General features: G+C 43.0%; 2 protein-coding genes across 2 annotated transcripts; both read left to right on the forward strand.

The window, feature by feature from the left end:
- Positions 1–1,074: 1,074 nt before the first annotated feature.
- ywhah (tyrosine 3-monooxygenase/tryptophan 5-monooxygenase activation protein, eta polypeptide) lies at positions 1,075–4,053 on the forward strand. The gene is given in 3 exon segments (XM_046370000.1): positions 1,075–1,532; positions 2,549–3,025; positions 3,027–4,053. Coding segments are annotated over 3 exon segments (741 nt in total). The 5' UTR covers positions 1,075–1,445; the 3' UTR covers positions 3,204–4,053.
- A 5,718-nt stretch (positions 4,054–9,771) lies between these two features.
- On the forward strand, positions 9,772–25,814 carry slc5a1 (solute carrier family 5 member 1). The gene is made up of 14 exons (XM_046370001.1): positions 9,772–10,008; positions 11,591–11,662; positions 12,211–12,315; positions 13,121–13,180; positions 13,304–13,408; positions 14,403–14,508; positions 19,947–20,027; positions 21,221–21,432; positions 22,108–22,351; positions 23,371–23,521; positions 23,660–23,828; positions 24,230–24,445; positions 24,596–24,707; positions 24,817–25,814. Exons 1-14 carry the CDS (start codon positions 9,877–9,879, stop codon positions 25,029–25,031), a joined length of 1,980 nt encoding a protein of 659 aa, XP_046225957.1. The 5' UTR covers positions 9,772–9,876; the 3' UTR covers positions 25,032–25,814.

The raw sequence follows: 25,814 nt of genomic DNA on the forward strand, positions 1-25,814 counted from the left end.
AGAAATTAACATTACATTTTCTGGCAGCAGCTCAGGTGGACATTCCTGCAGTCAGCATGCCAATTGCAAAAATGTAGACATATGTGGCACGTGACTAAACAGCACATTATTAGAGCAGCCTTTTATTGTACCCAGCACAAGGTGCACCTGTGTAATGTTTCATTTTTTAAACTAGGCAAGTCAGTTAAGAATAAATTATTGTTTACAAAGACGGCCAAACCAGGACAGCGCTGGGCCAATTGTGCGCTGCCCTATGGGACTCTCAATCACGGCCGGATGTGATACAGCCTGGAATCAAACCAGGGTCTGTAGGGATGCCTCTAGCACTGAGATGCAGTGTCTTAAACCGCTGCGCCACTCAGGAGCCCATGATCTTGCTGTTTAATCTGCTTCTTGATATGCCATATCTGTCAGGTAGGTAGATTATCTTGGCAAATGAGAAATCCTCACTAACGGATGTAACAAATTTGTGAGAAATACATTTTTTGTGTGTATGTAAAATTTCTGCAATATTTTTATTTCAGCTCATGAAACATAGGACCAAAACTTTACATGTTGCATTTATATTTTAGTTACATTTAGCTCACGACTCCCCAACACTGCTGCTAGCTAGATGTTCTGCTACATTCTTGAAATAATATCACATTCCTGATAATATACAGAAGTGTGTCACACACTCCTGCCCAGTTACCGGGAAGAGATGATGCAACGCTGGAATGGGGAGTGATTTTCTTTTTGGGATGAGGGGAGGGAACACTTGTCAGCAACACAGAGGTCTTCTGCACCTTTCAGTGTCATGTTTTGTACATTACAGCGGTTGGCATAAATACTATCATGGCTTTGGGACTGGGTAGATGTAAGGGAAGGCACTGCTTATGTCCTATATGTTCACATCTCCATCCTACTATGCTTGGAACCATTACTTGTATGCCATTTGTGAGGTCACGCTAGCTGCAACCCTACACGCACGCGCTCTCAGTTGCTGCAACCGATGCAGTACGTTGCACTGCGCAGGTGCACGCCTGCAGCGTACGTTTCTATTTTTAGAAAGTGACGTCATCTTGAAATATCAGCAGCAGCCTTCACCCCCCGCCCCGGATAGACAGGACTCTTGGAACAGCACCCCATGTCGATAGCAGTGGGAGGCCGCAGTAGCTAGTTAGCCACCGGTTGTTGAGATAGTCTGTTCGGGGTTGGAGCGAGGTTTGGAGGGGAGCCACTGATTATCTTAATTCTAATTTGCGCCTCGGCAGCATTAAAAAGCGTATTGTTTCGCTAGTATTGTACGTGGGTTTTTAGAGATAATCCGCAGTGACATTTGATGTGCTGTGTGTATCGTAGGACGTCATCGGGAAAATACACATTGCTTTCGAATACACCTAGCTATCGTCAATAGCCCGTATATTGGAACTGACTTCCCGACCTTCGGCACATCAACAGCGACAATGGCAGATAGAGAGCAACTGATCCAGAGAGCCCGTATGGCTGAGCAGGCGGAGCGGTATGATGACATGGCCTCAGCGATGAAACAGGTAGACATCATTTTGCATAATGTGCAATGCAGCTCACTTGGAAGAATGGCCAAATGTGACAGTAATTCATATCAGTTTGTAACAAAAGTAATATATTATTACATTATTCACTAGTCAGACAATGTAGCCTCTTGCTAACTAGCTAACTAACTATAGTAACTGGGATTATCGTCTTAATCTAATAAATAATTTCCAGAATTCTGTGTAATATCATAAATCAATGTGAAACCTGGTGCACACAATACCAAGGTTGGCTATTTCGCTTCTGTTGCTATATTATTTTGCCATGTATTTTTTAGAAGTGAATGTGGTAGCTAAAGGGCTAGCTGAGCTAACAATGAAACTGGTGGTGGTCTGGTTTCGTGGCTACGGCTTGTCTATGATGCAGCACTAGCCTAGAGGCTGAACAGGGACACACGTTGGGTGCGTTCGTTCACTACAGCACTTTGGGCCGATTGAATAAAACTAGATATTCCAAGCTTGAAAGCTGGTTTTACCTTTCCTGTAATAGACTAATATACAGAATAGTCGTCAAATGTATGCTAGACAGAGGTACAATTTCTTAACTTACGAACAAATATGATGCAGGAAGTTTATAGGCGACCAGGTTTTGCTCCTTTTACGTACCCACAAACCTGTCTGCAAGGGTGGAAATGGCTGCAGTTTGATGGATCGACGATGATGGATACATATTCTGCTTATGACTTAAATGTAGCCTGTTTCTCATAAGGCATAAGACAAGCACCTTTATATAAAAAAATAGGGTTTTATATTCACAGTTAAGAATCAAGCACAGCTTCAGCCACAAACACAGCACAGTCTAGGCTTTCTCCAGCTAGGCGTGCATGCACCCTGTAACGTCACACCTTTGTCATTGGTCAATTTATAGAGGTTTTATTCAGGATAGGAATGTTAGGTCAATGGTACATTTTTTTTTAATAAATGGAAGGTTTATGATACGGTAGCATTTTCACATCCTGACACCATTCTTTGCAACACTTCTATGTCCTCACCAGGTGACTGAGCTGAGTGAGCCTCTGAGTAACGACGACCGCAACCTGCTCTCCGTGGCCTACAAGAACGTGGTGGGGGCCAGGCGGTCCTCCTGGCGTGTCACCTCCAGCATCGAGCAGAGGGCCATGGCTGACGGCAATGACAAGAAGCTGGAGCTGGTGAAGGCCTACCGGGAGACCATCGAGAAGGAGCTGGAGACGGTCTGCCAGGACGTGCTCAACCTGCTCGACCAGTTCCTCATCAAGAGCTGCGGAGAAGACCAGCTGGAGAGCAAGGTGTTCTACCTGAAGATGAAGGGCGACTACTACCGCTACCTGGCCGAGGTGGCCACGGCCGAGAAGAAGACCTCTGCCGTGGAGTCCTCTGAGGGAGCCTACAAGGAGGCCTACGAGATCAGCAAGAGCATGGCGGCCACCCACCCCATCCGCCTAGGTCTGGCCCTCAACTTCTCTGTGTTCTACTACGAGATCCAAAACGCCCCCCGAGGAGGCCTGCAAGCTGGCCAAGGAGGCCTTTGATGAGGCCATCGGACACCTGGACAATCTGAACGAGGACTCCTATAAGGACTCCACCCTCATCATGCAACTGCTGCGGGACAACCTGACCCTGTGGACCAGCGACCAGCAGGACAGCGAGGGGGGAGAGGCCCAACCCTGAGACCCAACCCTGAGACTCCTAACCCCTGATAGTCTTTAGCTAGAGTTAGCCACTCCCCTTCCCACTGCCCCCCCCCCACCCCCCACACATTCTTTACTAGTTTCAGATCTTTTGTTCTCTAATCTCTTCCTCATCGCTTGTCTCTTTGTGCCATTATCATGCTCAATTAAGGCCTCATCAGGAATAATCTGTTCTCTAGTGGCCTGTCGTTTTTGTCCTACATTCTCACCTCTTCCATTGCTGCATTCACCCTCTCATACTGTCCTCCTCAACTCTCTCCCTCTTTTCTGTCCTCCAAGGCTTTCTGTCCCTGGCCCACTTCCTGTGCGCTAGGTGGTATTTTTTCTGCTTCGATCCATTCCATCCCCTCCCTTCCATAGTTGCTGATAATTAACTGACTAGTTGGTATTCAAGTGACATTTCCACAGGATGTTCTCGTGAGGACAATTTAGTATCGATCATGAGTGGATGTCTAATTCTAATTAGGGAAAATGTATTTCATTACGTTACACAGCATAGTGGAAATGTTACTATTGACCAGAATGTGGTTGTGATCTCCTCCTTGACTTGAACCCTTTCTATGCCCCCTGTCACTGTAAAATGTCTGTCTGTTGTTCCTCCTCTCTATTTCCTGTCTGTTGCCCTTTCCACTCTGCCCTCTGATCTCTGTGTGCATTGCTAGCCCCTGTGAATGTGTGTGCCAGCAATCATACCATTTTGAAATGTCCACCTTTTGAAGGTTGATGGGACAGTGTCTGGAGTTTTCAGTTGTGCAAGTACATTTGTTTATTATTATGAATAATGTGTGGTCATTAAAATAATGCCATTAAAACATTACCTACCCTGGGAACTTGTGGGTTTATACCCTGTTCTGTGTGAATGCTTGGATGAACAGCATGCGCATCAGTCGCCATGAGTGAATCTGTGGCCCTGCGGTCATGATGTTTCCTGCTGTACGTGTATTTAATTATTCAGATTATCTCTGTATTACACACACATTTAGTTCACTGTGTAGGATTGTATTGTGTTTTTTGTGAGAATGTTCTCATTGTATTCCTCCCCCCTGATGGACAAAGTCAGAATGGGGTCTTGGTGCAGTATACATTTCCAATGAATTAGCTGCACACTTCTATTGAAGTGAAATGGACAGTAGGTTAGTAGTAGGTGTAATATGACCCATTTTAGTGTTCTGTTGCAAATGTTTTTGATTCTATATGCCCAATTGAACACCACCCTGGCTTGTTTTACCACTTAAAAAAAAACTTTAACCTTCCTGGCTCTTTGTTGTGCTGCATTTGACCATGTTAAGCTCCAGACCCGATACTTGCCTGGTGGTTGTTTGGTACTTTTACCCTCCCGACTACAGGGTCCATAATAACGTAACAGCCCCATTAAAGGGATTTTTTTTTTTGCAATCTTTTGACTTTATCATTGATTTATAGGTCTATGCTGAGACTGGTATAACAAACATCCCACTACAAGGAATACAAGGATGAAAGAAGTAGAAAATAATCATGTTCTATCAATTAAAATTGTCAGTCTTTTATATTGGTACAGGCTTATCTTGATCATCTCAGGGAGGAGTGAGGTTGGGTATAGTTCAGGCTTTGAAATTGCTGAGATAGAAGCTCAGGGTCAAGGAAGAAGAATCAGGTGATGATGATATAGGAGCATTCAAGGGTGGGGAGTAAAATGTAATCTGTTACATGTAAGGGATTACAAAAAAGTGTAACTGTAATCCATTACGTTACCAGCAACAATATTGTAATCAGATTGCACAACTGAGCAAGAGGACAAGTACAATAGTGTCTAGTTTGAGAAACAAGATGCCTCACGAGTCCTCAACTGGCAGCTTCATTAAGTAGTCCCCGCAAAACACCAGTCTCAACGTCAACAGTAAAGAGGCGACTCTGGGATGCTGGCAGAGTTACAAAGAAAAAGCCATATCTCACACTGGCCAATAAAAATAATAGATTAAGATGGGCAAAATGAACACAGACACTGGACAGAGGAACTCTGCCTAGAAAGCCAGCATCCTGGAGTTGCCTTTTCACTGTTGAGATTGGTGTTTTGAGGGTACTATTTTGTGAGGTTTCTGAAACTAGACACTAATGTACTTGCCTTCTTGCTCAGTTGTGCACCTGGGCCTCCCACTCCTCTTTCTATTCTGTTTAGAGCCAGTTTGCACTGTTCTGTGAAGGGAGTAGTACACAGCGTTGTACCAGATCTTCAGTTTCTTGGCAATTTCTTGCATGGAATAGCCTTCATTTCTCAAGACGAGTAGACTGAGTTTCAGAAGAAAGTTATTTGTTTCTGGCCATTTTGAGCCTGTAATCGAACCCACAAATGCTGATGCTCCAGATACTCAACTAGTCTAAAGAAGGCCAGTTGTATTGCTTCTTTAATCAGGACAACATTTTTCAGCTAGGCTAACATAATTGCAAAAGGGTTTTCTAATGCTCAATAAGCCTTTTAAAATGATCAACTTGGATTAGCTAACACAACGTGCCATTGAAACACAGGAGTGATGGTTGCTGATAATGGGCCTCTGTACGCCTATGTAGATATTCCATAAAAAATCTGCCGTTTCCAGCTACAATAGTAATTTACAACGTTAACAATGTCTACACTGTATTTCAGATACATTTGATGTTATTTTAATGGACAAAAAATGTGCTATTCTTTAAGAAACTAGGACATTTCTAACTGACCCTAAACTTTTGAACGGTAGTGTATATCTAATTTATAACGTTAAAACAAACATTTTGAAATCATGGATCCTTGCATCTATAGCTCTGTCTATTCATCTCAGAGTGGCTACATTTCTCCAGGCCCATCCTGGCTTTTTACCAAAGCAGAGGTCGGGGCGACCGTTTTGTTATTGTTTCATCTTTGGATTTACCCTTTAAACAGCTGCATATTATCAAGATATCAAATAGGTATGAAAAAAAAGTTCAACAATAGGCCTATAGCAAATGCAGCATATGGCATACATTTTTCACATGTTAATAGCACTTTTCAGTAGTTCTCAAAGCATGCCACTCCATGAGCGCAGCATTTATTTTTCAACTCGAATCAATGAGTCCAATCAGTCTTCCATGACAACAAAATCAGAAATAACAGATGAATAAATCCTTAGTTTTGGGGATATACTCAGGTAAAACAACTTGGCTAATCTATATATACCATATTTCCAAGTCCTATTCTTGAAGATGAAGGGGTATAACATTTATTGGAATGACTGGAATTCTGATAGAATGGTTTTTAATGTAAAGATAGAATTTAATTGTATTATTATAGGTAGTAAAAAGCGATGGGTTAGAAGAAGCCTACATAACCAGCCCATAAAGTGAAATTGTACATCCATATATGGCCAGCTATGTAAACTTTAACGTTTATTTATCCTGCAATAGATGTTCAATTGCCTCTTAAGGGGAAAGTAATCTAAAAATAACTTTATGTAATCAGATTACATTACTGAGTTTGGGTAATCCAAAAGTTACGTTACTGATTACAGTTTTGGACAGGTAACTAGTAACTCTAACAGATTACATTGAAAAAGTAACCTACCCAACCCTTGGAGCAGTACAAGGGTAAGATCATACAGTGACATTGTAAATGTTATATACCCGTAGAGACTAATGGCTGATGTAAATGTATGTGAACAAGATTGTTCGAAGCTGTGATGAGAGAGATTAATACAATTTTATGGATAGCCCCTTATCACACGCACACTCAAGTCTTCACCAGCAACCTGAAGAGGAATGGAGGAGGGGCAGAGTAATCATTAACCCACTATCTGTGTGTTTACTCTGTGAGTGAGGTCGTTTTGTGAAGAAAGTACCTTTTTGATTGACTGTTACCTTGATTCAGAATTTGTTTCCTTGTGGAAATAAGTCTTAATATTGACAGAAGAGTTCATGGACTGGGCTTACAGTCAACAGCCATGTCCATGAACATACATTTAATGCTAGTATTACTATATTTCCCCGTTAAACATTATAGCCAATAAAAACCTTCCTAATGGTTGTGTTCTATCAAAAACCCAATATAGTGTTTTTCCTGTATGCTCTTTGGTGTGCTCTTTCTCCCAGGAGTCCACAATTCACCTGCTGCCACAGCACTTTCACAGTTGATGTATCTACCAACAGTAGTCACCTACTTTCAGAGTTTTATCAATCAGCCGTTTCCATTAGGACTGGGGTTAGTGTAGTTCTGAAAGTGGAGTGGCTTACGAGTTGTCTTTCATAGGATTTTTTTTCCCTTCTTAGTATTTTCGGTTCAGCTGATCGTTAAAGCGTCAATCAGAAGTAGAAACAATAACAAAGCTACTGCCTGCCTGCCACTGTTTTGGTAAAAAGCTGAGGGATGGGTTTGGAGAAATGCAACCATTCTCAAATTCCAAGACAGAGCTATGGATGCAAGGACTGACCAACCATGATATCAAAATGATCGTTTTTATGCTATATTGTGTTTATTCACAAACATTCGAGTAAAACAAGATTATATTTGGGGTTCTGATAGGGTACAACAGTTGAACTAAGCTCATAAGGCATAAGTTACTGTACATTCTTCAAGAATCAATGGGTACATATAATTCATTTATAAGTCCAAAAATGGATGTAGCAACTGTTGATTTCCCTTTCAATTACCCTTTGTTTGCCATAAAGCACATTCTTTGCATTGTCTCAAACATACTATTAACCAACACACCAGTGGTGGTTCGTGCCGTTTAAGATGAGGGACAACAATCTTTTTTTATGAGCTTGGCCTTATTTCTACTACAGCACATTGGATGACTGTCATTCATATACAATTAACCCAGCTCAATGTAACATCGGCAGATTTAGGCTACTACATGATAGTTGAATTTTACCTATACACATCATGAGCTTGCTACAACCTAACCTATGAATGAAAGCTTACAATGTAGGAGCACAGGTGGAGAGAAATTTGAGTTATCAAGGTGACAGACATTGACACATTCGACACTGCCTTGCACACTCTTGTTGCCTCTAGCTGATCTAGTGTGTAATCATTTGTCCAACAGTTGCAAACAAGATTTTTCTATAGGACATATTCAGGTACAGCGGAGTCAGCGGAGTCAATCACCACCTTCCGGAGACACCTGAAACCCCACCTCTTTAAGGAATACCTAGGATAGGATAAGTAATCCCTCTCACCCCACCCCCCCTAAGTTTTAGATGCACTATTGTTAAGTGACTGTCCCACTGGATGTCATAAGGTGAATGCACCAATTTGTAAGTCGCTCTGGATAAGAGCGTCTGCTAAATGACTTAAATGTAAATGTTAAATGTACATTTCTCATATTTTGTTCCTTTTGCTTCCGTTTAAGATATGTTTTTATAACAGAATCGGCGGAATGAATACACCCCTGATCACACGCAAACAGAGTTCACTTTCATTGCAGCCACATACAAACAGCATCATCCTTTTGATCATTGTAGAATTGCTTCTCGCATCTACGCACTCCCCTCTTCTCACCTTTTTCCTGCGCTAGTAGACTTCCGTGCACAACACATCAGCTGTCTGTGACCAAATGAAAAACCTTTCCAAACCAAACCTTCACATCATAACCACTAACCGCTACACCGATCCTACATCGTTGTCACCAGATTAAATAACGTCATAGTCAACATAGCTACTAGAACTAAGGTGTTCGTAAACTCACTACGATCATGCATTACAGTGTACAGTCAGCAAGGAGTTTAGTAGTTACACTGGCAGGCAATAAATTAATAAAACAAAAAGCTTACCTTGACTTCAAAAAGTTCCAGTGTTGGATAGCAATAGCCAGCTAGCTACCATAGCCAGCTAGCTAACATAGCATTCATCTCTGTTTGAGCAGGGTGTTTGAGTAGGCTAAACTAGCTAGGTAAGTGAAAATGAAAAAAAAAAAAAAAACATCTCCCTCTTTCTCTCTCTCTCTTGCTTCTCGTTCATTTATGAATACATTAATTTGTTCAAAACTGTTGAACTATTGTTTTTCTCTCTCCTTGAGTCAACTACTCACCACATTTTATGAACTTCAGTGCTAGCTAGCTATAGCTTATGCTTTCAGTACTAGATTCATTCTCTGATTCTTTGATTGGGTGGACAACATATCAGTTCATGCTGCAAGAGCTCTGACAATTTGGAGGATTCCTCTGGAGGTTGTCATAATTACTATGTAAGTCTATGGAAGGGGGTGAGAACCATGAGCCTCCTAGGTTTTGTATTGAAGTCAATGTAACCAGAGGAGGGCGGAACTAGCTGTCCTCCGGCTACACCATGGTGCTACCCTACAGAGTGATGTTGCGGCTACTGTAGACCTTCATTGCAAGTGCGGTGTGTTTTAATCAATCATTTGGTGATGTGAATATAGTTAGTATAATGTCATCTAAAAATGATAACTTTATAAATGTTTCACTATTTACATTTTTCTGAAATTCACTGTTGAGGACAATCCTCCCCTTTCTCCTCTGAGGAGCCTCCACTGGTCCACACGCACACGTACATGCGTGCTCACATGCACACACATACCTATCTGTGGGGTCAGTAGTACATAAGTAGCATTGCAGGTGACAGGGGAGTCAGTAGCACAGCAGTAAAGGAGAGAGGCTTCTACAATACACCTGTCCTCTGGTCACCTCTGCAGCTCAGAACAGACAAAATGACACAGGATTATTTTGGGTTCTCCTTAGTTAGAAGTGTGCCTAATAATGGCACAGTGGCAGTCAACAACCCGGCGGATATCTCCGTGATTGTAGTATACTTTGTGGTTGTCCTGGCAGTCGGAGTATGGGTGAGTTCCTTAATCTTTCCATTGACACATTGACACTAAAACAACTCTGTGTCTGTGAATAGTTAATCCCTCAGAAAGGAACAGAGAGCATGTTTTAGTTGAATCTAGAAAAAAGCTGTTTTCTCTATTCTGAATATTATATTTTTTAAATAAAAAAATAGAAGCATCTTCATAGTGTTTCGATGAGTTTCCTTCTGAGTGATAATATGTCCTTATGTTTACAAACATAAAATATGAATTATGATATTCTACACTTTCTATACAAAGTTATTCAGATGGCCTCCAAAAAACATAATCACTGATGGGTTAATGGCTGGACTCATGCAGTACACTTGTTGCTGCAGATATTATCCAACCTGTGCCAGGTACATTATGCAGAAATTCTCCTCAGGGGTATGTCAAGTCGCCTATGAATACCAAGTGTCAAGTAGCCTATGAATACCCAGTGTCAAGTTGCCTATGGATACCCAGTGTCAAGTAGCCTATGGATACCAAGTGTCAAGTAGCCTGTGAATACCCAGTGTCAAGTCACCTATGAATACCAAGTGTCAAGTAGCCTATGAATACAAGTGTCAAGTAGCCTATGAATACCAAGTGACAAGTAGCCTATGAATACAAGTGTCAAGTAGCCTATGAATACCAAGTGTCAAGTAGCCAATGAATACCCAGTGTCAAGTAGCCTATGAATACCCAGTGTCAAGTTGCCTATGGATACCAAGTGTCAAGTAGCCTGTGAATACCCAGTGTCAAGTAGCCTATGAATACCACATATCAAGTAGTCTATGAATACCAAGTGTCAAGTAACCTGTGAAGACAAGTGTCAAGTAGCCTATGAAGACCAAGTGTTAAGTAGCCTATGAAGACCAAGTGTTAAGTAGCCTATGAAGACCAAGTGTTAAGTAGCCTATGGAGACCAAGTGTTAAGTAGCCTATGAAGACCAAGTGTTAAGTAGCCTATGGAGACCAAGTGTTAAGTAGCCTATGAAGACCAAGTGTTAAGTAGCCTATGGAGACCAAGTGTTAAGTAGCCTATGAATACCAAGTGTACTGACATCTCATTGAAGTACCTGGATTGCTTCAATTTATGCCCAGCTGCAAAATGTATAATATTGACAGACATTTATAGAACAAGTCACCAAGTATGTTTGAATTAAATTGCTGAGGAATACATTTGCATTTGTCATATTGTTTCAGATGTGTGGAGAGTCGATACAATACTAACTACTAAGCACCCACTGGGCACAGACGTCAAACTAACATCTATTCCTCATTGGTTCAACGTACATGTAGTTTCATTGAAATGATGTGGAAACAACTTTGATTCAACCAGTGTGTGCTCAGTGGTTAGTGCTGATTGATGATTGACCCAAACAATGTTTACAAGATGTAGTAAACCATCAGTGTGAAACTAACAGACTCCAATTAAATACCATATAAACAAAAATGTATATTGACCATGTATATATATAACTGAAAAAGGTGCAAATGACCGTATCATGTAACAAGGTTATTGATCAACATGATCCCTGATACATGAATATGGTATCTCAAAACAACTCAACTAACCAGTCTCTCTTTGCAGGCTATGGTGAGCACAAACCGAGCCACCGTAGGTGGATTCTTCCTGGCAGGAAGAAGCATGGTGTGGTGGCCAGTGAGTATAAGTCTTCTCTCAGGACAGTCTATTACATATTATAAACTGGGTGGTTTGAGCCCTGAATGCTGATACATTATTACGTTCAAAGGCATCGAACTCGCTCTAATTTACTGGCCACTGTTTATGACACATATTTGGAAAGACACACCCTGTTCCCCTGAACTATCCTAAACCGTGCCTGTATTCCATGGAAGTGTCCAGCTCATACTTAAATCAAGGTCATAATCTTTTATCTTGATGTGTTGGAAGCCCATAAATCATATGCCCTTCATTTGAGACTGCTCCTAATGACTCAAGAATGACTGATGCTGATTGTACCCGTACACATGAGGTGTCTAACTTAATTGCATATATCCCTTCCATGGACCATGTACTTGGCAACCTTTGCCCCATTATCTTACATGGTACACCTGTTGTTGTTGTTGTAAATGTTCCTTTATGAATGAAGTTCTTCTCAATGACCTTCCATATCCAGAAACTGTGAAATAATATAATTACTTTCTGTATAAATTGATCATGAACATTCCTCTGTCCTTCCTCTCCAGATTGGGGCATCCCTCTTTGCGAGCAACATTGGCAGTGGGCATTTTGTTGGCATCGCAGGGACTGCGGCTGCAGGTGGACTTGCCATTGGCGGATTCGAATGGAATGTGAGTGGCCACGTCTAATGTAAATAAATACCATGATAACCTCTCCTGCAAACATCATCATAACCTCTGAAACGTACCTGATATTATCACTCATCTCATCTCTATCTCTATTATCATCTCATCTCTATCTCTGTTATCATCTCATCTCTACATCTGTAATCATCTCATCTCTATCTCTGTTATCATCTCTATCTCTGTAATCATCTCAATCTCTATTATCATCTCATCTCAATCTCTGTTATCATCTCATCTATATCTCTATTATCATTATCTCATCTCTATCTCTGTAGTCATCTCATCTCAATCTCTATTATCATCTCATCTATATCTCTATTATCATTATCTCATCTCTATCTCTGTCATCATCTCATCTTTATCTCTGAAATCATCTTATCTCTATCCCTATTATCATCTCATCTCTATCTCTGTTATCATCTCATTTTGAGCTCTGTTATCATCTCATCTTTCTCTCTATTATCATCGCATCTCTCTCTCTATTATCATCTAATCTCTATCTCTATAATCATCTAATCTCATCTCTATTATCATCTCATCTCTATCTCTATTATCATCTCATCTCTATCTCTGTTATCATCTCATCTCTATTTCTATTGCACTCTGCAATTATTTGTATAAAAGGTGCTCTTTTTTCATACACGTTTATTATCAAGCGTGTAGGTTAAATGTCACTATATGATCGATACAAGAGAACAGCAGTGGGCGAAAGCAGTAAAACGTCTAGTAAAATATAAATCTGTCATTTCATGAATTCCCCATCTGAACCCTTAGGATGTGTGTTTTTCAGGCCCTTGTGGTGGTGATCATTCTTGGATGGCTCTTTGTACCCATTTACATCAAAGCTGGGGTGAGAACAACCTTTTCTGCTATTACAGTGTAATTACCATTATACCATGCCATTTCGTACATTTCTGTAGCATATAATCTAGTGCTATTCCACAATGTAATCATGTCTACTGGATTTGTTTAGGTGGTGACCATGCCAGAGTACTTGAGGAAGAGGTTCGGAGGCCAGCGCATCCGCATCTATCTCTCAGTGCTCTCACTCTTCCTCTATGTCTTCACTAAGATCTCAGTGAGTCACTCATATCACTGTTCATTGTATATTACTGTTGAAAACAACAAGGTACACTGTATATATACACTACCGTTCAAAAGTTTGGGGTCACATAGAAATGTTCTTGTTTTTGAAAGAAAAGCTAATTATATGTCCATTTAAACAACAGTTTTGCGGGTAATATTCAATGAAGCTGCCATTTGAGGACTTGTGAGGTGTCTGTTTCTTAAACTAGACAATCTAATGTACTTGTCCTCTTGCTCAGTTGTGCACCGGGGCCTCCCACTCCTCATTCTATTCTGGTTTGTGCCAGTTTGTGCTGTTCTGTGAAGGGAATAGTACACAGCGTTGTACCAGATCTTCAGTTTCTTGGCAATTTCTCGCATGGAATAGCCTTCATTTCTCAGGATAAGAATAGTTTCAGAAGAAAGTTATTTGTTTCTGGCCATTATGAGCCTGTAATCGAACCCACAAATGCTGATGCCCCAGATACTCAACTAGTCTAAAGAAGGCCAGTTTTATTGCTTGTTTCAGCAAGGGGCAAGAAAGTTTCATCACATTGTTAAAAGTCCATGTTAATTTATGTACGTAGAAACTGACTCAACTTCAAGAATGTTCGGCCATCTGGTCCCAGTCAGCTGTTCGTTTATGACAGTTATTATATGGAAATTTTTGTGCTCGCCTATAGAAGCCCTTCCTCTCTCTCTCTCTCTCTCTCTCTCTCTCTCTCTCTCTCTCTCTCTCTCTCTCTCTCTCTCTCTCTCTCTCTCTCTCTCTCTCTCTCTCTCTCTCTCTCTCTCTCTCTCTCTCTCTCTCTCTCTCTCTCTCTCTCTCACTCTCACTCCCTCTCACTCCCTCTCTTTCAATCTCTCTCTCTCTCTCTCTCTCTCTCTCTCTCTCTCTCTCTCTCTCTCTCTCTCTCTCTCTCTCTCTCTCTCTCTCTCTCTCTCTCTCTCTCTCTCTCTCTCTCTCTCTCTCTCACTTTCTCTTTCTCTCTCTTTCTCTCTCTTAGGCAGATATGTTTTCTGGAGCCATCTTTATTAACCAGGCTCTGGGGCTGAATATCTACCTTGCTGTGATTCTCCTGCTAAGTATCACGGCTCTATACACCGTCACAGGTATATCAATACATACTCTCAACTTATACACTACATAACTGTATATAGCAGTGACATACACTGAGTGTACAAAACATGCTCTTTCCATGACATAGACTGACCAGGTGAATTCAGGTGAAAGCTATGATCCCTTATTGATGTCACTTGTTAAATCCACCAATCAGTGTAGATGAAAGGGAGGAGACAGGTTAAAGAAGGATTTTTAAGCCTTGAGACAAGTGAGACATGGGTTTTATTTGAGTGCCATTCAGAGGGTGAATGGGCAAGACAAAATATTTACGTGCCTTTGAGCGGAGTATGGTAGTAGTTGCCAGGTGCACCAGCTTAAATGTGTGTCAAGAACTGCAACGCTGCTGGGGTTTTCACGCTCAACAGATTCCTGTGTGTATCAAGAATGGTCCACCACCCAAAGGACATCCAGCCAACTTGACACAACTGTGGGAAGCATTGGAGTCAACATGTGCCAGCATCACTGTAGAATGCTTTCCACACATTGTAGAGTCCATGCCACATCGAATTGAGGCTGTTCTGAGGGCAAAAGGGGGTGCAACTCAGTATTAGGAAGGTGTTCCTAATGTTTTGTACACTTAGTGTATAGCAGCGATATATAACTAATTCACTGAGAGGAGCCCTATATCGACTATGTCCATTTAAACCAATATGGAGTTCTTATCTGTAACCATGGCAGAGTGGAGTAAAGTCCATCCTTTATCGTTGTATTTGAGTCTTAATAGCAGACTACGTCTGACAGCACAAATGCCTTCCTCCAAGGCTGTTTATCTCCTGTACCACATGGGTAATTACCCATACTCCCTGATAAAACCTTGTTGTTCACCTCTGTAATGATGCATTCATTCCTGGATTTTAGTTCACTGACAGGCCTTCAGCAAGGTCAGTGACGCAACACTGTCTCTGTATAAGATTGGGTTTCCATAGTACTCATATAAACATGTAATGTAGATTAATCTAGACTGTCTACTGAGTGGCGTAGCAGTTTAAGACACTGCATCTCAGTGCTAGAGGCATCCCTACAGACCCGGGTTCAATTCCAGGCTGTATCACAACCGACCGTGATTGAGAGTGCCATAGGGCGGAGCACAATTGGCCCAGCATGTTATGCAGGTGAATGAGGACCCAAAAGCGACTTGGCGAAAACAGAGTCTTTAATCCAGTAAAGTAAATCTACAATCATAAAGCATAATTCCACTCGTAATGACGAGAACAGACTGGAGACTCAATCATGAACTGCAGGTTGCCTCGGGAAGGCACTTGAACGTAGCAGACTCAGACACCTGCTCACCACGCAGCATCTGAGGGAAACACGACACGACAGGGCGATACACAGACACAGCACGGTGAACAATAGACAAGGATCCGACAGGGCAGAAACGGAAAACAAGGGATGAAATAGGGACTCTAATCAGGGGGAAAGATAGGGAACAGGTGTGGGAAGACTAAATGATTGATTAGGGGAATAGGAACAGCTGGGAGCAGGAACGGAGCGATAGAGAGAAGAGAGAGAGGGAGGAAGAGAGAAAGAGGGGAACGAACCTAAAAAGACCAGCAGGGGGAAAACGAACAGAGGGAAAAGCAAAATGACAAGACAAAATAAGACAAAACATGACAGTACCCCCCCACTCACCGAGCGCCTCCTGGCGCTCTCGAGGAGGAACACTGGCGGCAACGGAGGAAATCATAGATCACAAACGGTCCAGCACGTCCCGAGAAAGAACCCAACTCCTCTCCTCAGGACCGTAACGAAAAAACGATAAAAAGGGAAACTAGGGTACTACTCTAAAAAAAAAAAATGAGACACGGGTAGAGAACTGAAAGCTTTAGAGCAAACAGGACCAAACAGGCCAGGAGAGTAACAACTAGGGACAGACTGAGACACAGCAAGGGCAGGAACAAGAACAGGAGAGATGCGATGGCAGGGAACAGACTGAGACCCAGCAAGACCAGGAGCAGAAGCAGAAAAAAATTACCAGACTTCTTCTGCGCGCAGTCTGAACACGCAGCCACGAAACGGCGCGTGTCACGCTCCTGAGTAGGCCACCAAAACCGCTGGCGAATAGAAGCAAGCGTACCCCGAACGCCGGGATGGCCAGCTAACTTGGCAGAGTGAGCCCACTGAAGAACAGCCAGACGAGTAGAAACAGGAACGAAAAGAAGGTTACTAGGACAAGCGAGCGGCGACGCAGTGTGCGTGAGTGCTTGCTTAACCTGTCTCTCAATTCCCCAGACAGTCAACCCGACAACACGCCCAACAGGAAGGATCCCCTCGGGATCGGTAGAAGCCACAGAAGAACTAAAGAGACGGGATAAAGCATGAGACTTGGTGTTCTTAGTACCCGGGCAATAAGAAATAACGAACTCGAAACGAGCGAAAAACAACGCCCAACGAGCATGACGCGCATTCAGTCGTTTGGCAGAACGGATGTACTCAAGGTTCTTTTGGTCAGTCCAAACGACAAAAGGAACGGTCGCCCCCTCCAACCACTGTCGCCATTTGCCTAGGGCTAAACGGATGGCGAGCAGTTCGCGGTTAGCCACATCATAGTTACGTTCCGACGGTGACAGGCGATGAGAAAAATACGCACAAGGGTGGACCCCATCGTCAGTATCGGAGCGCTGGGACAGAATGGCTCCCACGCCCACCCCGACGCGTCAACCTCAACAATAAACTGTTTAGTGACGTCAGGTGCAACAAGGATAGGAGCGGATGCAAAACGCTTCTTGAAGAGATCAGAACAACAATCATACGACCGGTGAGGAGGAAGGGAGTTGGTTCTGGACCGACTGAAGACCGTGCGCAGACCATGATATTCCTCCGGCACTCCTGTCAAATCACCAGGTTCCTCCTGAGAAGAGGGGACAGAACAAACAGGAGAAATAGCAGACATTAAACACTTCACATGACAAGAAACGTTCCAGGAAAGGATAGAATTACTAGACCAATCAAAAGAAGGATTATGACACACTAGCCAGGGATGACCCAAAACAACAGGTGTAAAAGGTGAACGAAAAATCAAAAAAGAAATAGTCTCACTGTGGTTACCAGATACTGTGAGGGTTAAAGGTAGTGTCTCAAATCTGATACTGGGAAGATGACTACCATCTAAGGCGAACATGGGCGTAGGCTTGTCTAACTGTCTGAAAGGAATGTCATGTTTCCGAGCCCATGCTTCGTCCATGAAACAACCCTCAGCCCCAGAGTCTATCAAGGCACTGCATGTAGAACCCGAACCGGTCCAGCGTAGATGGACCGACATAGTAGTACAGGATCTAGATGGAGAGGACCGTCTAGTAGCGCTTATCAGTCGCCCTCCGCTTACTGATGAGCTCTGGCCTTTAACTGGACATGAAATGACAAAATGACCAGCGGAACCGCAATAGAGACAGAGGCGGTTGGTGATTCTCCGTTCCCTCTCCTTAGTCGAGATGCGAATACCCCCCAACTGCATGGGCTCAACACCAGAGTCAGTGGGGAAAGGTGGTAGTGTCGGAGAGAGGGGAGACACAGTTAACGCGAGCTCTCTTCTATGAGCTCGGTGACGAAGATCTACCCGTCGTTCAATGCGAATAGCGAGTTCAATCAAAGAATCCACGCTGGATGGAACCTCCCGAGAGAGAATCTCATCCTTAACCTTAGCGTGGAGTCCCTCCAGAAAACGAGCGAGCAACGCCTGCTCGTTCCAGTTACTGGAGGCAGCAAGAGTGCGAAACTCTATAGAGTAATCCGTTATGGATCGATTACCTTGACATAGGGAAGACAGGGACCAGGAAGCTTCTTTCCCAAAAACTGAGCGATCAAAAACCCTTATCATCTCCTCTTTAAAGTTCAGATAATTGTTAGTACACTCAGCGCTTGCCTCCCAGATAGCTGTGCCCCACTGCCGAGTCCGACCAGTAAGGAGTGATATGACGTAGGCAATCCGAGCTCTCTCTCTTGAGTATGTGTTGGGTTGGAGAGAGAACACTATATCACACTGGGTGAGAAAGGAGCGGCACTCAGTGGGCTGCCCAGAATAACATGGTGGGTTATTAACCCTAGGTTCCAGAGGCTCGGAAGAACCGGAAGTAGCTGGTGACACGAGACGAAGACTCTGATACTGTCCTGAGAGGTCGGAGACCTGAGCGGCCAGGGTCTCAACGGCATGCCGAGCAGCAGACAATTCCTGCTCGTGTCTGCCGAGCATTGCTCCCTGGAACTCGAGAGTAGAGTAGAGAGAATCCATAGTCGCTGGGTCCATTCTTGGTCGGATCCTTCTGTTATGCAGGTGAATGAGGACCCAAAAGCGACTTGGCGAAAACAGAGTCTTTAATCCAGTAAAGTAAATCTACAATCATAAAGCATAATTCCACTCGTAATGACGAGAACAGACTGGAGACTCAATCATGAACTGCAGGTTGCCTCGGGAAGGCACTTGAACGTAGCAGACTCAGACACCTGCTCACCACGCAGCATCTGAGGGAAACACGACACGACAGGGCGATACACAGACACAGCACGGTGAACAATAGACAAGGATCCGACAGGGCAGAAACGGAAAACAAGGGAAGAAATAGGGACTCTAATCAGGGGGAAAGATAGGGAACAGGTGTGGGAAGACTAAATGATTGATTAGGGGAATAGGAACAGCTGGGAGCAGGAACGGAGCGATAGAGAGAAGAGAGAGAGGGAGGAAGAGAGAAAGAGGGGAACGAACCTAAAAAGACCAGCAGGGGGAAAACGAACAGAGGGAAAAGCAAAATGACAAGACAAAATAAGACAAAACATGACACAGCATTGTCCGGGTTAGGGTTTAGCCGGGGTAGGCCGTCATGGTAAATTGCCTCGTTAATTAAAGGTTAAATATAAACTAAAAGTCTCTGTATAGGATTAGCTTTGCATAATGCTCATATAAACATGTAGCTGAGTTTAATATAGGTTTTGTAAATATCATACATGAAGGTGAGTTAACTGCTAAAAATAGAGTGACTCACAGCATCAAATACTGTCATGCACACGTGACACATCGATGCTTTCGAGGTGCAGTCAACAGCAAAAGTTGTGTGCACTGTTATTCTTTGCTAGAATTTGATTTTCAGTCTGTAAGGCAGCCCCACGCAAATGTATGTAGGCCACCGTATCCTCTTTATTACCATTGTGCTCAAATGAATATCAATGACCTACATGTATATTCATATACGGTACACAACTACTGAGGGGAGTTATAGAGTCTACGTGATAGACAAACATCAGACGAACAACTGGACCACTAACAGGCTATCCCTTTTGACCAAGGGCAATCATTAAAGTAAAAAATAAACATCACGTCTACAGTGTAAATGAGTACTACAGTGGTTTTCAACAGCTTAGTCATTGACTGTAACCCTGTATGAGTAATGAGTGGGATTGTGTTGTGCTGACTCTCACCATGTGCACTCTGCTTCAGGTGGACTGGCTGCAGTGATCTACACAGACACATTGCAGACCATCATCATGGTCGTGGGATCTTTCATCCTCATGGGTTATGGTAATATATTTATTCATCCTCATGGGTTATGGTAATGTATTTATTCATCCTCATGGGTTTTGGTAATATATTTATTCATCCTCATGGGTTATGGTAATGTATTTATTCATCCTCATGGTAATATATTTATTCATCCTTATGGTAATGTATTTATTCATCCTCATGGGTTATGGTAATATATTTATTCATCCTCATGGGTTATGGTAATGTATTTATTCATCCTCATGGGTTATGGGAATGTATTTATTCATCCTCATGGGTTATGGTAATGTATTTATTCATCCTCATGGGTTATGGTAATGTATTTATTCATCCTCATGGGTTATGGTAATATATTTATTCATCCTCATGGGTTATGGTATTTAATGTATTTATTCATCCTCATGGGTTATGGTAATGTATTTATTCATCCTCATGGGTTATGGTAATGTATTTATTCATCCTCATGGGTTTGGGAATGTATTTATTCATATATTTATTCATCCTCATGGGTTGTATTTATTCATCCTCATGGGTTATGGTAATGTATTTATTCATCCTCATGGGTTATGGTAATGTATTTATTCACCCTCATGGGTTATGGTAATATATTTATTCATCCTCATGGGTTATGGTAATATATTTATTCATCCTCATGGGTTATGGTAATATATTTATTCATCCTCATGGGTTATGGTAATGTATTTATTCATCCTCATGGGTTATGGTAATATATTTATTCATCTTCATGGGTTATGGTAATGTATTTATTCATCCTCATGGGTTATGGTAATATATTTATTCATCCTCATGGGTTATGGTAATATATTTATTCATCCTCATGGGTTATGGTAATATATTTATTCATCCTCATGGGTTATGGGAATGTATTTATTCATCCCCATGGGTTATGGGAATGTATTTATTCATCCTCATGGGTTATGGTAATGTATTTATTCATCCTCATGGGTTATGGGAATGTATTTATTCATCCTCATTGGTTATGGTAATGTATTTATTCATTGCCTCTTTTCCTTTTCCTGTAACTCTATATCTCTTCTTTGTCCTCCCTTCTTTATTCCCTTCCTCCAATGCATTCCCTTTTCTCCTTCCCCCTTTCTACAGAGTATCATTTCCTTGATTTGTTCTCTTCTTCTAATTCCTCCAACCTCTCTCATCCCTCTTTCCCAACCCTCTTCGGTCTGTCTCCTCAGCCTTCAATGAGGTGGGAGGTTATGAGAACTTCCAGACGCGCTACATGGAGGCCATACCCACTCTGACAGGGGGCAACATCAGTGAGAGCTGCTACACCCCTCGGCCTGACTCCTTCCACATCTTCAGGGACGCGGTGACAGGGGACCTGCCCTGGCCAGGCCTGGTGTTTGGCCTCACTGTCCAGGCCACCTGGTACTGGTGCACCGATCAGGTAGCTTACTGCTCCGTAGGGAATGAATAAGTCTAACACCCTCCCTCAGTTACATGCACACGCACACACACTAATGTGTGTATCATTACCATGGCCATTCTTTCCAGCCAGCTCTCAGCTTGTCTTAGCTTAAGTGGCTGCCTTATGAAGAGAAGCATGCTTTTAGTTAGACCCAAATGCACTTCCTTCCCACAGACTTAAATAAGACTAAAAGCCGGGAACACAGAGGTGACTGTGAAAAAAGAACAGGATATTGACTTACACAATCACACACACGAGCGAGCACTCACTCACACACGTTAAATACGCACATTGAAACAGTTTATTCGATTAGCAGAACTCAAAGCTTAAGTTTCTCTAATTCATATATGATTGCGCCATGCCTTCTTCTGTGATCAGCAATTTGGGTCACGTTCGGAAAGGGAAACATTTCCTTTGATGAATATTTCCGCTAGAAAAGCTGCATACACATTTTTGCCTGTCAGAAGATATGTGGCTGTGTGGTGCATGGAAGGAATGACGAGTGCATTTGACTTCAAACCCCTTTCATTCCCCTCTACTCTTGATATTGACATATTCAAGTAATACAGAGGCACCATACTTCTGTTTGACCATGAACACGTAATCCATCACCTCTTCAGTCACTGGGGGGTTGTTATCTCTCCTGTCACCTAGGTGATTGTCCAGCGCTGTCTATCTGCCAAGAATCTTTCCCATGTCAAGGCTGGCTGTATCCTGTGTGGCTACCTGAAGCTGCTGCCCATGTTCCTCATGGTCTTCCCTGGCATGATCAGCCGAATCCTCTACACAGACGAGGTGGCTTGCGTGGAACCAGAGGAGTGTCTGAGGTACTGTGGGGCCAGTGTTGGCTGCACCAACATTGCTTATCCCAAACTGGTGGTGGACCTCATGCCAAATGGTGGGTAACAGAAGATACTCGTCCATCTATTAACAATGACAGTCCTAGCACCACTATCAAATGAGATGAAATTGTATTTGTCACATGTGCCGAATACGACCTCATCGTGAAATGCTTACTTACAAGCCCTTAACCAACAATGTAGTTCAAGAAATGGAGTTAAGAAAATATTTACGAAATAAACTGAGGTAAAAAAAAAGAAGGTAATATTAAATAACACAATAAAATAACAATACCGATACTAGCGAGTAGCAGCAAGGGGTGGGGGGTCAATGTAGATAGTCCAGGTGGCCTTTTCAGCAGTCTTATGGCTTGGGGGTAGAAGCTGTTAAGGAGCCTTTTGGACCTAGACTTGGTGCTCTGGTACCGCTTGCCCTGCGGTAGCAGAGAGAACAGTCTATGACTTTGACAAAAAATAAATAAATTAGGACCTTCCGGATAACGAGCAGTTGCCATACAGGAGGTGATGCAACTGGTCAGGATGCTCTCGATGGTGTGGCTAAAGAACTTTTTGAGGATCTGGGGAACCATGCCAAATATTTTCAGCCTCCTGAGGGGGAAAAGGTGTTGTCGTGCCCTCTTCACGACTGTCTTGGTGTGTTTGGACCATGATAGTTTGATGGTGATGTGAACACCAAGGAACTTGAAACTCTCGACCTGCTCCACTTAAAAAATGTCGATGCGAATGGGGGCGTGTTTGGCTGCAGTCCACGATCAGCTCCTTTGTCTTGCTCACGTTGAGGGAGAGGTTGTTGTCCTGGCACCGCACTGCACAGGGACTATGTTACTACAACACTGTTACTACTGCTGCAAATAGTGGATTCAATAAGTACTACTCCTTATTCCAGGAAAACAGTTGTTGCTGCCAATAAAATCAACCATCACGTTCGTTCATCTCTTCATTCCTTCTCCTTTCTCTTTTCTACACCTATCCTATTCTGCCTTCCCTCCATCCCTGTTCTCCTTTGCATGCCCTCCCTCCCTGCCCTCTCTTCCCATCCTCACCCTCTTTCCTGCAGGTCTGCGAGGCCTGATGCTGTCGGTGATGATGGCGTCTCTGATGAGCTCCCTTACCTCCATCTTCAACAGTGCCAGCACCCTGTTCACGATGGACATTTACACCAAGATACGCAGCTCCTCCTCCGAGAAGGAACTCATGATCGCTGGGAGGTGCAGTAACACACAGCTCAGCCTGCTCGAGTTCTTTGGACTTCACTTGCTTTAGTACATGTGTGTATATGCTTGTGTTTGTTTGCATTTAGATAAATGGGTAATATTGATATTGATGTATTATTCTTGGCTGTGTAGGGTGTTTATCCTGGTTCTGATCGGGGTGAGTATAGCATGGATCCCTGTGGTCCAGTCTGCTCAGAGCGGCCAGCTCTTTGACTACATCCAGTCAATCACCAGCTACCTGACTCCGCCCATCGCTGCCACCTTCATGCTCGCCATCTTCTGTAAGCGCGTCAATGAGCCGGTGAGTCTCTAACTTAACAAAAGTCAGTGTGATATAAACTAGTTTCCTTGAGCTACTTGTGGTTTGAACTGGTTTATTTAACCTGTTGTCTAATTAAGCAATAAGGTACCTGAGGGGTTTGTGGTATATGGTCAATATACTACAGCTAAGGGCCGTATCCAGGCACTCCGCGTTGCATCGTGCATTAAATGACAGCCCTTAGACGTGGTATATTGGCCATATATTACATGCCCCTCGGACCTTATTGCCTAAGTAGTTTATCTGAACTCTGCTGGCTAGGCTCAAAGGACCCTGGTTACCACTTTCACCATTTACTGCCTTGTTTGTGTTATACGTGATGTTTGTGCAATTGGAAGTGAACCATGCAAATGTGTTGAGTCACAGACCTCCCCCACTTTCAGGGTGTGTTCTATGGCCTTGCGATAGGCCTGGCTATTGGCTTAACCAGGATGATCAGTGAGTTTGCCTATGGGACAGGAAGCTGTGTGACCCCCACTAACTGTCCTGAGATCATCTGTGGGGTCCACTACCTCTACTTCTCCATTATTCTGTTCTGTATCTCCTGCCTGCTGATAGTCAGCATCTCCCTCATGACCAAACCCATCGACGACAAACATGTAAGTTACAACTTCCCCCAATAGTCAAACTTATTTAGTTATTCTTCCATCCGTGAATGTTAATTGAATAAAAACGCAGTCTCTCTGCCATCTGTAAATTCATTTCTTCCCATGTGTTTGTCCTGTGCCTCTTCCTCCCTCCATCTGCAGTTGCACCGCTTGTGCTGGCAGCTGAGGAACAGCACAGAGGAGAGGGTGGATCTGGAGCTAGACAATTGGAAAGAAGATCAAGAACCTACCTATGTGGATATTGATGATAGAGGTCTCTCTCCAATCTCTATCTGTTACTCCGTGACACACGTACAGATTTTATTTCTCACATTTACAACCACACACTGTTTCCTCATCCCTGTGTTTGTGTGTCTGTGCAGAGCCCACCGAGGAGCCAGGCTGTTGTAAGAAGGCAGTATTGAGCTTCTGTGGCTTGGAGAAATCGACTGCTCCCAAGCTGAGTGCTGAGGAGCAGGCTGAGCTGCAGAGGCAACTCACAGACACCTCAGAGAAACCCATGTGGAGGAACGTGGTCAATGCCAACGCCATCATCCTCCTGTGCGTCTGTGTTTTCTTGCACGGCTTCTACGGTTAAACATCTCCTCATACTGGAACCCCCCCCTGCCCTGGAGTCTGGACTGTCTAACCATAAACTTGGGTAGTCTCCTCTTTCAACCCTGACATCCCCCTGACTCACAGGCCCACAATGCACTGTGAATTGCCACCTCTCTTACACTCCCTCCCTCTATCCATCATCTGTACAGGTCGCTCTTAACCTCTTAACTCTGTAATCTCCACACCCCCGCAACGTGGTCAATGCTACGAACACCTTACCTAGCTCCATACCCGAACGGGCCTGGGCCCTCTAGCTGGGAGTCACAACGCTCCTTTGTCTGGTGTTCTTTGTTCTTTGCTTTGTGGACTTTAAATGTATGTACATGTATGTTGAATGGGTAATGAAGATCATGAGGATGATGAAGAGGATAATGATGATGATGATGATGATGATGATGATGATGATGATGATGATGATGATGATGATGATACTGATGATGGTGCTGGTGAAGGATCTGAATAGAACTCGGTGTCCAATGGTATCCAATGTTCACTGAACTTTCTGCCCTTCATGAAGTTACTATGGTTTGGTATATTAACACCAGGTGGGGCTGCAGTAGGAATAAACCTGCATAATTTAAGATTTGAAAGAGTATCATTACCAAGATAACACTGTACAGCCAGTGGATTTTTAAAGCATTGACACATCAAATGTTGTTGGCAATGAGAGGGAAAAGGCCAACACAACACATATACTAATTGAACTCGTATGACACGTATCTGGTAGCTTTCTTTTACTGCATTAATAAAGTATTCAACCTTA

The sequence above is a fragment of the Oncorhynchus gorbuscha genome, linkage group LG11 (assembly GCF_021184085.1).
Source record: "Oncorhynchus gorbuscha isolate QuinsamMale2020 ecotype Even-year linkage group LG11, OgorEven_v1.0, whole genome shotgun sequence".
In the NCBI taxonomy this organism is placed as follows: Eukaryota; Metazoa; Chordata; class Actinopteri; order Salmoniformes; family Salmonidae; genus Oncorhynchus; species Oncorhynchus gorbuscha.

Bases quoted from the DNA above. Each gene is read 5' to 3' on its own strand.
- slc5a1 (XM_046370001.1), top strand. From the start codon at position 9,877: ATGACACAGGATTATTTTGGGTTCTCCTTAGTTAGAAGTGTGCCTAAT. The intron at 12,316-13,120 runs GTGAGTGGCCAC...TGTGTTTTTCAG, and splicing joins TTGGCGGATTCGAATGGAAT to GCCCTTGTGGTGGTGATCAT. The intron at 21,433-22,107 runs GTAGCTTACTGC...CCTGTCACCTAG, and splicing joins GGTACTGGTGCACCGATCAG to GTGATTGTCCAGCGCTGTCT.